Source organism: Peromyscus maniculatus, chromosome 19, assembly GCF_049852395.1.
Source record: "Peromyscus maniculatus bairdii isolate BWxNUB_F1_BW_parent chromosome 19, HU_Pman_BW_mat_3.1, whole genome shotgun sequence".
In the NCBI taxonomy this organism is placed as follows: Eukaryota; Metazoa; Chordata; class Mammalia; order Rodentia; family Cricetidae; genus Peromyscus; species Peromyscus maniculatus.
Genome location: NC_134870.1, coordinates 76,591,835 through 76,604,928, shown reverse-complemented (window position 1 = coordinate 76,604,928; position 13,094 = coordinate 76,591,835). Strand labels below are relative to the sequence as shown.

The 13,094-nt window shown below is 44.1% G+C and overlaps 2 protein-coding genes across 7 annotated transcripts in view; one reads left to right on the top strand and one right to left on the bottom strand.

The window, feature by feature from the left end:
- Fbxo15 (F-box protein 15) overlaps positions 1-5,643 on the bottom strand; it is a 62,088-nt gene extending 56,445 nt beyond the window's left edge. For 3 of the 6 annotated variants that reach the window (XM_076555653.1, XM_076555659.1, XM_076555658.1), the window contains exon 1: positions 5,465-5,643. In XM_076555653.1, the coding sequence (XP_076411768.1) occupies positions 5,465-5,643 (179 nt within the window). The other 3 variants (XM_076555654.1, XM_076555655.1, XM_076555657.1) reach the window with 3 other exon arrangements.
- A 332-nt stretch (positions 5,644-5,975) lies between these two features.
- On the top strand, positions 5,976-12,696 carry Timm21 (translocase of inner mitochondrial membrane 21). The gene is made up of 6 exons (XM_006988412.4): positions 5,976-6,655; positions 8,634-8,696; positions 8,786-8,883; positions 10,816-10,889; positions 10,972-11,077; positions 12,277-12,696. Exons 1-6 carry the CDS (start codon positions 6,361-6,363, stop codon positions 12,373-12,375), a joined length of 735 nt encoding a protein of 244 aa, XP_006988474.3. The 5' UTR covers positions 5,976-6,360; the 3' UTR covers positions 12,376-12,696.
- Positions 12,697-13,094: the final 398 nt, after the last annotated feature.

Genomic DNA, 13,094 nt, shown 5'->3' with positions numbered 1-13,094 from the left:
GTCTCATCTGACTCTCCAGACTGAGCTAGGCCAGACAGCGGGTCTCAGTCTGACTCTGGAGAGCAGGAAGGGGGGGGGGCATATACCTGAAAGTCTGGGAATGTCACCCCAGACTGTCTAATCAGAAAACCCTAACTCTACCATATACTTTTATACTTCTGTTGAAATTCTGTGTTTAACAAAGATTTCTACAGCAGAAAAGCTTCAAGCCCATTTACCTGGCCCTCACACAAAAATCAGAAGCAAAGAATGATGCCCAAATAATACTAGCTTCCTAGGACTGGTCTAACCACGAACCACAAAATGGAGCGTTTCCAATAACAAAATGTATTAAGAAGGGAAGGTACCAGTCAACACAGTAAATCGCTTTTCTAAAGAATACATTCTAAAGTGATTGAAAATTACTTGTGATTATTCTTATAGTCTATATTGACTTACATATACCATCTATGTGGAGGCTTGATCCAAGAAGTCCAAGGTTTCATATACACACTAAGCACTGAATGATCTCACTAACACACACCATTCTTTCCAATATAAACAAACACATTGTGGTAAGTCAAGTATAAACTTACCTAAAAAGCATTATGATATTGGTAACAGTGTTTTGCCACAGTGTATTTTTTCAATCAGGAGATGCTGGATGGCTGCTGAGATGGTTCAGGGTTTATGAGTGGGTGCTGCACTCACACAGGACTCGAGTTTGGTGCCTACACCTACACCAGGCAGCACCAGGCAGCTCACAACAGCCTGCATTTCAGTTCCAGGAGAACCTAAGGCCCCTGGCATCTACCAGCGCCTGCACTTAGGTGCAGGAAACCTCACACAAACACACACACACCTACACATACAAATAATAAAAGATTCTTTTAAAGCTAGAAAAACAAAAAGTATTACCTTAGGCCTATCTAAAAAGAAAAAGAAAAATAGTATGGTGCATAAACTTTAACCTAGCAAAAACCAAACGTGTTAAGGACTCTTGCTCACCATGTTACAGAGAAGCTGGCTATCTCGCTGGTGCAAGGACAGACAGAGCAGTGAGGGTCTTACGCAGCCAAGTCTAGTAGTGTGAACTGAGATCCTTAAAAACCATACATCAGGATTCCATTTCTAGAAATAAGCCTTAACTCAAGAAAATGTTCCCTGATCATTCTCTCAATAAATGTTCACCTCAAAGCTATTTGTCTTGGAGAAGAAAAACAGCAGACACAGCCTAGGGATAGGAACTGTTAAAGCCGCACTGTATCCATGACATTAACAACAGCCAATGGAGAGGCAATGTCTACACAGTCGTTTTAAATATAAACAGGCCCATGCTGTCTTCCAGCTATCTGCGCAGCGTGCTACTCACCTACTGTAAGCACTTACTCCAACAACATGACCTCATCCAGAGGTCCTTGGAAGCCATCTCAGACTCATCCAGCTCCTGAGGACGGGCCCTTTAAGCTCTTCCCCTATGTGTCACCATGTCACCACCCAACACTGAACTTGACTGTCTTCTCTACTGTCACCAAGGGGCTTTCACCCCGCACTCCAATTCAGCACCCACAACATACACAGCATTCAGGCAGTATTCAACACTTTCCAAATAAATACACCAGGTGAAATACCGGGCCATAGTTTAATAGTAAATGTATTTTTTAATTTCTTTAAAAGGAAAAGGCACGTGTGTACACGTACATGCACGCACGCACGCATGTGCAAATGTCTGGAAGAAAAGCCAACATACTGAAGCTAAGATATAGTCATAAGAACAATGTTTGGTGGAAGCAATGTACAGTAGGCAGGCCTCTCTGTACAATTTATATGTTCTCTTAATATTTTATGTCTTATGAAGACTTCTATTTAAATTAGTTAATATTTACCCCCAAAGTCTTTGTGTCAATTTTACACATCAGAAAGAGGGCCTCTGTGGCCCCTCCCCACATGTGAGGGCTATGCCTCTGAGAAGCACATTACTACTCAGCTTTCAAGAAACATGAGAACACAGGCCTAATCCAGGCAGTTCGCTCACTTGCTGAGAAACAAGATCATCTCGTTTCTAAGTATGTGTACAAGAACTGTAGATTAACGTGTGTAGCAGGAATCTTAAAAATAAAATCAGACTTGGAGCCAGGTATTGGGGTGAACACAGGAAGATCAGAGAAGCAGAACAAGCCACAGCTTCCTCACCTTGCCAATTCCTCAGGTGATCCTGTTTTCTCAAACTGAATGACTCTCAGCTGAACTGTGCTGCTCAAAAGCCTAAAAGCTTAACCAGCCTCTAGTTCCTGGTCCTCACACCTTAAATACCTTTCTGCTTTCTGCCATCACTTCTTGGAATTAAAGGTGTGAGTAACCATGCCTGACTGTTTCCAATGTGGCCTTGAACTCACAGAGATCCAGACAGACTTCTGCCTCTGGAATGCTAGGATTAAAGGCGTGTGCTACCACTGCCTAACCTCCATGTTTAATATTGTGGCTGTTCTGTCTCTGACCCCAGATAAGTTTATTAGAGTGCACAATATTTTGGGGAACACAATACCACCACAAACGTGTACTATGACATCTTCAACATCAAGCTGTTTACTCTCCCTACACAGTTAAGTAATGACTGGGCAGGTAGGTACTTTCTGGCGTCAGTTATTTAGGAAAGAAAAAGGTACCAAAGGCTTTTCCCTAATCTGACACCAAACAGATATGTGTATCTTTGACTAAAGCATTTACTACAGCTTATTTACCAGTTTACTCTTCAAATACATCTTAATGGCATATTCTGCACAAGGGAATGCTGTACAACTTATTGCATTCTACATTTGTAAGAAAAGCAAGGGTATTTTACTTTTAATACTTTTCTAAAAATGGCATGGCTACTTTTTGTGGGTGTTTTTTTTTTGGGGGGGGTGCCTTTAAAAGAGACTCCTTCCCCTCGTTTCATAAAATAGATAACTAAGTCTCTAACTAGATAATTTAAAAGATATTATGGTCCCAAGCAAGAAGAGGAGCATCCCCAAGATTCTTCTGACAACCCTTTTGGAGCTCTTTTTACCATTTCAAATATCTGTCAATTTAATTTTGGCATGATTAAAAAGCACATCTCCATTTCTTCCTGAAACTGACTTCACATTGTAAATGGGCCACTCCACCAAATAACCAGTGAGCTGAACACATATCCTCAAACAGCTCTATGTCAAATCCACTGTTTAGTTTGGAAACATTTTTCAAGTACCACAAAGAAAACATCCAGACAGAAGGACAATGGATTAGCAGTAAATGCATCTTGAGTCAACGTTTTGCCTAACAGCTTAGAATAAGCTCAAGACATTTATAAAAATAACTTTAAATTGTATTTGCTAGTATGAAATAAATTAGACTAGGTATAAATTAACCAAACCTGATATGCATTCTGCTGTATTTCTTATAGAACATAATGTTTATAAATGTTCATATTTTGTGTTAAATGAGGAACTAGTGATTCCTAATTGACACACAATTTTCTCATGTAGCCCTAGCTGTCCTGGAACTCGATCTGTAGACCAGGCTGGCCTTGAACTCGGAGATCTGCCTGCTTCTGCCTCCTGAGTGCTGGGATTAAAGGCGTGCAGCACCACAGCACAGCTACTAACTGCCTTCTTAAAGCGTAGTCAACCATTCTATTCTTTACAGCTGACTTTTCTTTACCAGAAGAATCTATCCAAGTCAAATTCACAGGCTGAGAGCAGGTTCCCACACCATCATGGCAGGTACTTTATTTAAATCGATCTATCAGAAAGATCACCCAACTGAAAAAGAAATAAAAAACTCAGATGAAGTTCATCTTGCTCTGCCACACAGAGCACTATCTAAAGAATGACTTTAGGAATAGAAGAAAATTAAAGTTCAAGTTTCCAGGTTAAAGGCCAGTCTTCCACTTCTTATTGCCAACAACGTCACCATTCTGTCACAAGTCTTATGACGTGTCCATGAGAACTCTGTCAACAACTATTATAATGATGCCATCTTTCTTAAACAGGGTAAGAATGAGGACCTAGGAAGGACACAGGACAGGGCCCTGGAGTTAGGAAGGGAGTGAGATACCTTAGGTAGTTGACATAACCTATTAACAGGTTATTTTTATGCCTACACAAAGATACTTGGATGCTTAAAAGGCATGTACACAACTGTTGCATGTATAAATCAAGCAAGCCTTGGAAATAAAATGAAAATCCTCAAGAATTTACATTCTTGTTTGGCATGAGAGCAATGGCCTTTAATCCCAGAACTTGGGAGGCGGAGGCAGGAGGATCTCAGTGAGTTCTAGGTAGGCCAGATTGGTCTATATAGTGAGTTCCAGGACAGGACAACCAGGGCTACAGAGAGACCCTGTCTGAAAAGGGAAAAAAAAAAAAGTAAATTCTTAGCATTTTCCCTCCACCTAAGCGATCTAACTGGAGTGCTACAAGAAAACAGCTCACAAGTTTAGTAAGGTACTTATTTGGGTGAATACAGATTCTTCAGAGAGGGCCTTTTCCTATGCCCTAAAATCGTTTTCTCCGGGAGGCAGAGGCAGGCAGATCTCTGTGAGTTCGAGGCCAGCCTGGTCTCCAAAGCGAGTTCCAGGAAAGGCACAAAGCTACAGAGAAACCCTGTCTCGAAAAACAAAAAAAAAAAAAAAAATCGTTTTCTCTCACTGTGAGAGAGGAATATCCTTTGGCTTAAAGGCACTCCTTGAAAGAAACAGAAAAGTTAACCTTGAAAACTGAACAGTGGTCTTGCAGGCCCTGGCCCTTAACAGGACACTGCAAACTAGAACAGAGTTGCATAACAAGACGGTCTAGACAACAACGTGGCGTGGTGGGAGAGGTACACAAAACGTCGAGGAGTACATGCCTCGAGGCCATCCTGGTGGCTAGAAGCACCCGCTTAGCACTGGGTTTCGATGGAGAAATTCTACTCCACGTGACAAGGCCATCAAGACAGGCTAAGGGGTGATTCTCGTGCTAAATTCTCTAAAATACAACAAGAAAGGTACTCCAGAGCCTTGTGCCCCGTGTGCAAGCCAACAGTCTTCACCTGTCTTCACAAGTGCGCCGCCGCTGGCTCCCAGCTGTGGGAAGTCTCCGGAGAGCCTCGCCCCGGGGCGCACCCATGAGTGGGTGGGACGCTCGGGAACACGTCCCTTCCAAAGTACCTCTCCTGGTGTCCTGACTTGAGGTACCCCGGGTTCCCGGGATGGAGAGGTTTCCCTCCGCCGTTCTTAAAGGAGCAGGAGTCACGTGCCAGAGTGGGACCAATGGAAATACTCCAGAAAGAGCGGGCAGTGGGACACCTAAAGGAGACCCACCCGCGAGCCCCGAGTCACCTGAACCCGGAGCGCCCCGCCGCCGCCGCCGCCGCCCCCGCGCCAGCGCCGTCCCCGCGAAGGGACCCGCGCAGCGCCCGAAGGCCAGAGCATCCCGGCCACAGCACCCGACCGCGTCCGGTCGCCATGGAGACCCAAAGGTACCTTCGAGCGGCGGCGCGACAGTGCAGGAGCGGCGCGGCGCGGCCCCTCGCGCGTGCGCAGAGCCGCCTCCAGCCTCGCGCGGACGCGGGCCGCGCCGCCCGGTGGACGCCTCCGCTTTTGCGGCGGGGACGGCGTCCTGGGCACTTCCGGGCCCGGCTTCTGTCCCGTGCCCCGGTCATTCTGCTGCCAGTTCACCGCTGCGAGCGGAGGTCGGGCGGCCCGAGGCGGCCCGGCTCATCTACGTGTGTTAGCAGCAACGGGGACGCTGCGACTGTCACGTTCTCGTGTTTGCGGCACACGCACGGCATGAACTCCCCGGCGGACGGCCCTCTATAAAAAGGCCGTGAGAACACGCGATTTTGCAACTAGTTCGATGTGGCAAGTCCCGTTCACCCCACGCGGCCATGGAGGAGCCGGGGGATGCCTCATTAACACCCCCGCCTCATCCTGCTGTCAGGGCACTCGGCGCACGCGCAGAGGCCGGCGCAGAGGCGTCTGGGAATTCAGGCTGGGCTGGCGGCTTTCTGGCTGCTTGGCATTGTGGGAGATGTAGTCCATCCTGCCTCCCCTGTTCTGCGGCTCCGCAGTAAAAAGTGAAGCCCGTAAACTGCCATTCCCAGGATGTGTGGGGTTTCCCAGGCTGCCTTGCGAAAGCATGGCGGGCAAGATGTGAATGTCAATAGTAAGGTACATTTTAAATTTAAAAGGACATTTTAATTCAAGAGGAGAAAAAGGACGACAAGGTGTGCGTAACCTCTCCTGTAGATTTTTCATCTTGACATCCACCGAACACACTGTGTAATGTAAATGAGTTGATTTCATGTTTCGTCCGCTTGAGTGTGCGGATTACTAGGCTTTAGAAGTTGCCATCCCGAAGCCTCATAGTTTCTGTGAACATGATTTGTGCTTTTCTACGAGTTGTGCAGCATGTGGAGAAGCTGCCCGCGTCCTGGGGCAGGCAGTTGTTGCCACACTCTATGCTCACCAAAGCTTCCTTGAAGACTCAGCCTTTGAGGTGGGGGCTGCTAGAGCAGAAGAAAACAGTGCGTCCTAGAACTGTGTGGGGGTTCACCCAGAAAACCTTCTGGACGCAAGGACCGGACCCCCAGAAAGCAAAGGAGGACAGCAGCAAGCAAGTCTCTATTAGCAGAAATCAGAGAGGGGAAACGAGCGTCTCGACGTCTCAGAAAGGTAACGTATATAGCAGTACTTCGGTCAAGACCAGTCCCCCCAGCCAACGTGACAAAATCTGCCGAATACCATTTTATGCCGAGTTCACGTCTAAAGATGGGGTCGGGGAATTATTAAAATTAAAAGAATGAACTGTCGACCCACAGTTTTCACAACTTTATAATTGTTTTGGAAATTGATCTCGAATTTGGTGTAACTATTACATTGCAAATAATAGTTGTATGGATAAATAGGAAGAGATATTATTATCAGCCTATAGAGAAAGTGTTATGTTGTTCAATAACAGAGAGGCAGAGGACTGCAGAAACACAAGGAATGGGGGTCTTGTGTGAGACTGTTGGGTCAAAAAAGTCAGAAGGATGAAGAGAGCTACACTGTAATATTTAACGGGAATTTTTTAAACTTAACAAGTGTTGTAATATTCACAGCTTTACAGTAGACATTATGGGAGCTATTAGTTCTTGAATTAGAAAATTCCTATCAGGACTGAGTGTTTGAAGGAACAGGATTTTGGGGTGCCCAGGTCGATGACCTGATGTGGAAAGCAGAAACAAATACGGTTATGTCTTGATCTGATTGTTACTGCGCTCTCAATTTCGGGCCCCACACACTGTCTGTTGACATGTAGTTTATGATATATGGATAATGGAATAGAGATTGTCATTGTAGGCCTCAGCCTCTGAGCCTAGTAAAGAGATTGGATTTATGAAGCAATTACTGTTTAGATCAATCCCATAAATTATACAAATTTTGGTAGATGCAATATTTCTATTTTCTTTTTTAAAATTTTTCTTTCATTCTGTGTGTGTGTGTGTGTGTGTGTGTGTGTGTGTGTGTGTACGTGAGTGTAGTGGAAGTCAGAAAAGGTTGTCAGATCCTCTGTAGCTGGAGTTACAGGCAATTGTGAGCCACCAGACATCTGTTCTGGGAACTGAACTCCAGTTCTGCAAGAGCAGCAAGTACTCTTAACCACTGAGCCAGCTCTCTAGCCCCCTGAACACATTTCAAGTTAGCAACCTGTACTAAAACTCAAAAGTATGTTATTTTTAAATAAGTGGTTTTATTTATAATATTTTACTGTACATATGAAAAAAGTAGGGGGAAAATGCTACCTGTTAATTTTTGATTTTCTGGAAAAACAAAATTTTAAGGATTGAAGTTAGAGAAATCTGGGTTCCTAATGTGACTATACTAACCTATAAGTGTACCAAAGGGATAAATGTTTCTCAGCATCTATGAAAAAATACACTGTGATGATATAGCTTTGTACACATAGCATGCACTTATGTAAATAATGTGTATAAATACATACTCCCCCATAATAATATCTTGATTGATTACCTTAGTTCCCAGACTTCTCTTTAATCCATATGTTCATATACTTACTTAGTGCAGCAAAGTAAGAACAGCCTCGGTAGGTTTATTTGATTCATAGATGGTCCTGGCCACCTACTTTCCAAGTCCAAGTTTGAGGACTTAATGCACCAGTCAGTGGGGACCTGTGGGGTGGTACTGGTAAGAGTTGCTACCGTTTGTTTGGGTCCCTTTGTTCCCTTGTCTTTGGGTTGACTGAGTTGGCATTCTTGATCTGGACAGGGTAAACCTGTGTCCATGTTGCTCATCTGTGGCTGTTCTCTGAGAGACTGATAAGGGTTTTCTGCCACTAGGAAGGAAGCAGTATCAACATTATGACCTTCAGTGAAAGAAGTACAGAGATTGCTAGGCCCTGTATACAGCCATACCACACCAGACAGCCTATTTTCTTCTGCTCTTGGAAGCTAAGTGAGGCTAGGCCTGGTTAGCGCTAAGATGAGGGAATTTTTTTTTTTTTTGAAACTCTGAAGCTCAGGAGCATTGAGATCAGCTGCTGAGAATGGACCTTGACCCCCACGTGCCACCTGCTTGAAACACGCAAAGCCTCCTGGGGCCAGGGTACTGTGGACACTCTTTTAACCTATCAACATTTTTTTCTTTGCAGTGAAAGAAGCTGGAAGAGACTTCACCTACTTGGTAGTGGTGCTCTTCGGAGTCAGCATTACAGGTTAGAGAACCCAGCAAGTGTCAATTCGAATACCTTTCCACAGCCTCTCAACCCATGGCTTTGCCTCATCTTTCTCTCTGCTTTTTCAGGTGGCTTGTTCTACACGATTTTCAAAGAGCTGTTTTCTTCATCCAGTCCTAATATCATATATGGGAAAGCCTTAGAAAAATGCAGAACACATCCCGAGGTTAGTTCTCTGATGAGATGTTGGGAAGCAGGAATGCACCACTTCTGAAGCAGTGACACCCTACAGTGTTGAGCTGCTTGGGTTGCTTTTGTTATTAGGTCTTTGTTCACTGACTCACTTTGATCCTGGTGTAGACGGACTTTTCTTTCCTGCCTGCCAGTTCCCAAACAACCAACACAGAGACTTGATGTGAATTTTAAATGCTTGGCCAATAGCCCAGGCTTGTTACTAGCTAACTCTTACAACTTAACCCATTTATATTAATCTACTTTCTGCCACATGGCATTACCTCTCTTTTATCTTGCACCTCCTATGTCCTTACTGTGTCTTGCTGGTGACTCCTCTGACTCTGCCCTTCTTCTTCCCAGTTTCCTTAGTCTGGTTTTCCCACCTAACCTTATCCTGTCCAGCTATTGGCCAGTCAGCTTCTTTAGTAAAACAGTCACAGTGTAATTTACACAGTGTACAGGATTATTCCACAGCATCCTGGCACTCAAAGATCACTATGTATGTTTCATTTTACCAGTTCTTTGTGGTTGTTAAATGCCTCTGAGTCAGGGTAGATACTTCAGATGCTGGTGGTCTCTGGCATTTTTCCTTTTGTGTCCACATACAGAGGGGAGACTGAGAAGTATAGCTAAGAGAGTTGATTTTGGCAGAGACCACATTTAGAACACCCCACTGTAACTGTTTGGAATTCAGGGAGTTCTGTGTGGCCTCTGGTAGGTGCCTAGCCTGTATTAGGATGCACTGGTAATCACAGACTGAGACAAATAGAACCACACAGAATAATGGAAAGAGTGGGTGTTGTTGGGGTCATAGCTTCCTAGATGGTCCTTAAACTTAAGCAGATCTGTTTTGTCGGCACTGGTTAGGTCCCACTTTTGCCAGGCTGCGTGCCCCCTTACAGTAGATAATCCTAATCTGACACTGCTGGGCTTAACCTATTAACTCTGTCAGTTAGTGCCTCTTTCAGCTCTTGGGTCTTTGGTGTCTGTTGACTGACAGTCTTCCTTTTCATGCATGCTTGCAGTAATAAGGACACTCAGCAAAGAGACAAACTATGGTAATTTTAGTTTGGTATTCAATTTGTGTTCTTTAGAGAGGATTCCAACGTATTTGCTTTGAAAATTCAGTGCAAATTGTTTCTATATCAAGTGAATTTTCTCATTAGGAAGAAAAGACTTGCACCTGGTTTATTTTAACAGCATCATCATTACTTGATATTTTTTCCTCGCTGTGCTTAGGGCTTTAGAATTTCATTTTTACCTCTCAGCTTTTAATACTGGACACCTAATAATTTCATGTCAAATGCCTGTCTTCCAATATGAGTGCGACTAGAGAAATATTCAATTCTTTGGTTTATTTTGTTTCCTTTAAGGAGAGGAGACAGATTCACCTCAGCCTGTATCATTTTTTTTTGCATATTTATGCATGTTTGTTTATTTTTTTATTAAGAAATTTTTTTATTCATTTTACATACCAATCATAGATCCCCCTCTTCCCTCCTCCTGACCCTCCTGTCTCCCCCACCCCGCCCCAACCCAGCCTCCCAACCCCCTCCTACAAGAAGGTAAGGTCTCCCATGGGGAGTCAGCAGAGCCTGGTACACTCAGTAGAGGCAGGTCCAAGCCCCTCCCCCGCCTCAACATCCTGTGTCATTCTAAAGTGACACTACAGAGTGAACCATTTCTGCCCCTGTGCATGAGATATTAAGTTATTTACGGTATGATCTCTACATAATGCCCTTTATTTCTAGTTTTCTTCTTTGAGTCACCAGTTTTGTTAAGGGCCCTCACCATACTGATTTTTTTTTTTCTTAAAATCACTTGGAATGTGCAAACAAATAATGTGTCACTTGATTGTCAGAAAATATTTATACAGGAGCCATGGAAAGAGTCACACTGAAATAAGCATGGTCTCTGTTCTCAGGTGATCAGTGTGTTTGGGGAGCCTGTTAAAGGCTACGGGGAAATGTCGAGACGTGGGCGGAGACAGCATGTCAGGTAATATGGTGTCCTTGAGAGAACTCTAGCATAACTTTTAAATAAAAGGAACCTGGATGTCATCTTTGTATTTTCCTCACAGTTTTATTGAATATGCAAAGAATGGGCTAAAGCGCATCCGTGTGAAATTCTACATTGAGGGCTCTGAACCAGGAAAGCACGGAACAGTGCATGCTGAAGTGGAAGAGGTATGCCCGCCTTGGGTCACAGGGTCAGAAGGGGTCACGGGGTCCGCTGATTTTGAGCATAGTGTTGCTTAAGCTCCAGAGAGTTCGACAGCCAGGGCCAGCTCCCAGAGCTGCTACCCAGGGTTACTCAGAGAAGGATTTCTCAAGAGCAGAGATAGAAAGACTTCTTATCTGTAATAATTCACACACGATCTGAGGGTAACTCTCTTTTATTCTTCTTCAATATCCTCTAATTCTTTTGTTCTAATTCTATAGTTCTAAACCTTAAGTTCCAGTTCTCGCTATTCTAAATCTATAGTTCCAGTTCTCTCTCACACTACATCTTCTGTCCCTCTCTCACACTTTTCTCTCTGCCCATGCAGCTGCATCCCTCACTCAGCACACACAGTCTCACCTCTGCCCAGCTCTTACACAGCAGCCTCCACACGGCTCTGCACAGCCCCCTCTCACAGCCAAACTCAGGACAATTATACGTTACATTCTTCAGGGTCCAACCCATTCTCATAACACATGGTAAGTCACACCATTTCTCTCAGGCTAGGAAGGTCGTGCTGGCCAGCCAGTGAGTAACACTTGGCCGTGCATGTAGCTCTTTTCCAGACAGAAAGTGCCATTGAAATTCAGGACTTAACAGTAACAGTTAGTTGGCTGAACCCTGAGTCCTGTAACACAAACTGAGGCTGGGAGGACATGCAGAAAGTCGATTACTGCAGAGGATTATGTCTACCAAAGGTGCTTCAGCAATAAACACCTGGGAATTTGTATTCTCTGCAGGAGCAGCCAGTCTTTTCTGAATTTGTTCTGAAGTCCAAAATTAGCTGTCCTTGTGACTAAGAATACTGTTACTTTTCTGTGTCAGTTTTGAAAAATATTCTAGTATTATCAGAATTGTACAGCTTAATCAGAAATCATCTTCCTAACCATCCACAGCTATATGTGTGCCCAGAGATGTAAAACACACTACCAATAAGCTGTGGGAAAAACCCACAGCTGTTCTTTTTAGGGAGGTAAGTGGTGGCACATGAGAACGTTACAGGCAGAAAACAACCGGTTTCCACGGCCAGTGACCCCACGGACTTGCCTAGTGGGGTCCTCAACAGTTAATCATCTGGCAGGTCGACCTCTTGAACACTAGTTGTCACCTGCTGTATGCCACGGCCCTCGGCAGGAGAGGGTAACAACTTCTTCATGTTTTTCAGAACCCACAGAGTGGCCGGTTTGAATTTCGATACGTATTTGTGGAAGTGGCTCCGACTAGATCTATTGTTGTTGAAGATAATCGTTCCCAAGAGAGTTAAGAGAATCAAGCCAGCCTGCTGCTTCCCGCAGGGAATAAAGGGATTCATTGCCACTGTGATCTTACAACTCTTTCAGAATCTGTTCAGAAAAACAAGAATAAAAAGTATGTCCCATAGAAAGTGAGTGTAATGTGAGAGATCATGAGTTTGAACAAACCAAACTGAGTTCTTCTTGTGAAAATCATGAAATGTAGCAAATTTTACAGTATCATGTGGAGTTGTCAATCATGACAGTGTTTCAGCTGTATGTTCATGATAAATTTTTGTTACTGAAATTTATATACCACATAAATAAAAGTTTCAGTATTTTATGCTTTTTAATAGTGTGTGGTTTTTCTATAGCCTACAAAATAAAGATAAAACTAACACCAAGATGTCAGATTTCCACTAACTTTGGAATCTGATTTGAGATAAATGTGAAAATATTAAGAACAGTAGTGAGCCAGATGACAAATACACTGCGGGAAGGTTACATAAGCTCATGACCTCGGGAGTCAGTCTGTGTACCCTCCTGAGCTGTGGGCACTGCACACAGGGAGCGCGCACAGTCCATAAGCAGGGGATGGCTCACTCCACCCTCACTGGTGGATGATGGGCCATGTGTCAGACCTCCCCTCTGGTTAGCGTGACTGAGCGAGAGTTACAGGACACATCCCAGAACTGTTGATGCACCATGGATGTTCCAGCCCTTTCAGAATGTAACACTGATACTTGACACT

What these genes read in the sequence shown, in the direction of transcription:
- Timm21 (XM_006988412.4), top strand. Translation starts at nt 6,361, where the DNA reads ATGATTTGTGCTTTTCTACGAGTTGTGCAGCATGTGGAGAAGCTGCCC. An exon ending in AATGCAGAACACATCCCGAG is followed by an intron (nt 8,884 to 10,815) that starts GTTAGTTCTCTG and finishes CTCTGTTCTCAG; the next exon opens with GTGATCAGTGTGTTTGGGGA. An exon ending in GGGCGGAGACAGCATGTCAG is followed by an intron (nt 10,890 to 10,971) that starts GTAATATGGTGT and finishes TTTTCCTCACAG; the next exon opens with TTTTATTGAATATGCAAAGA.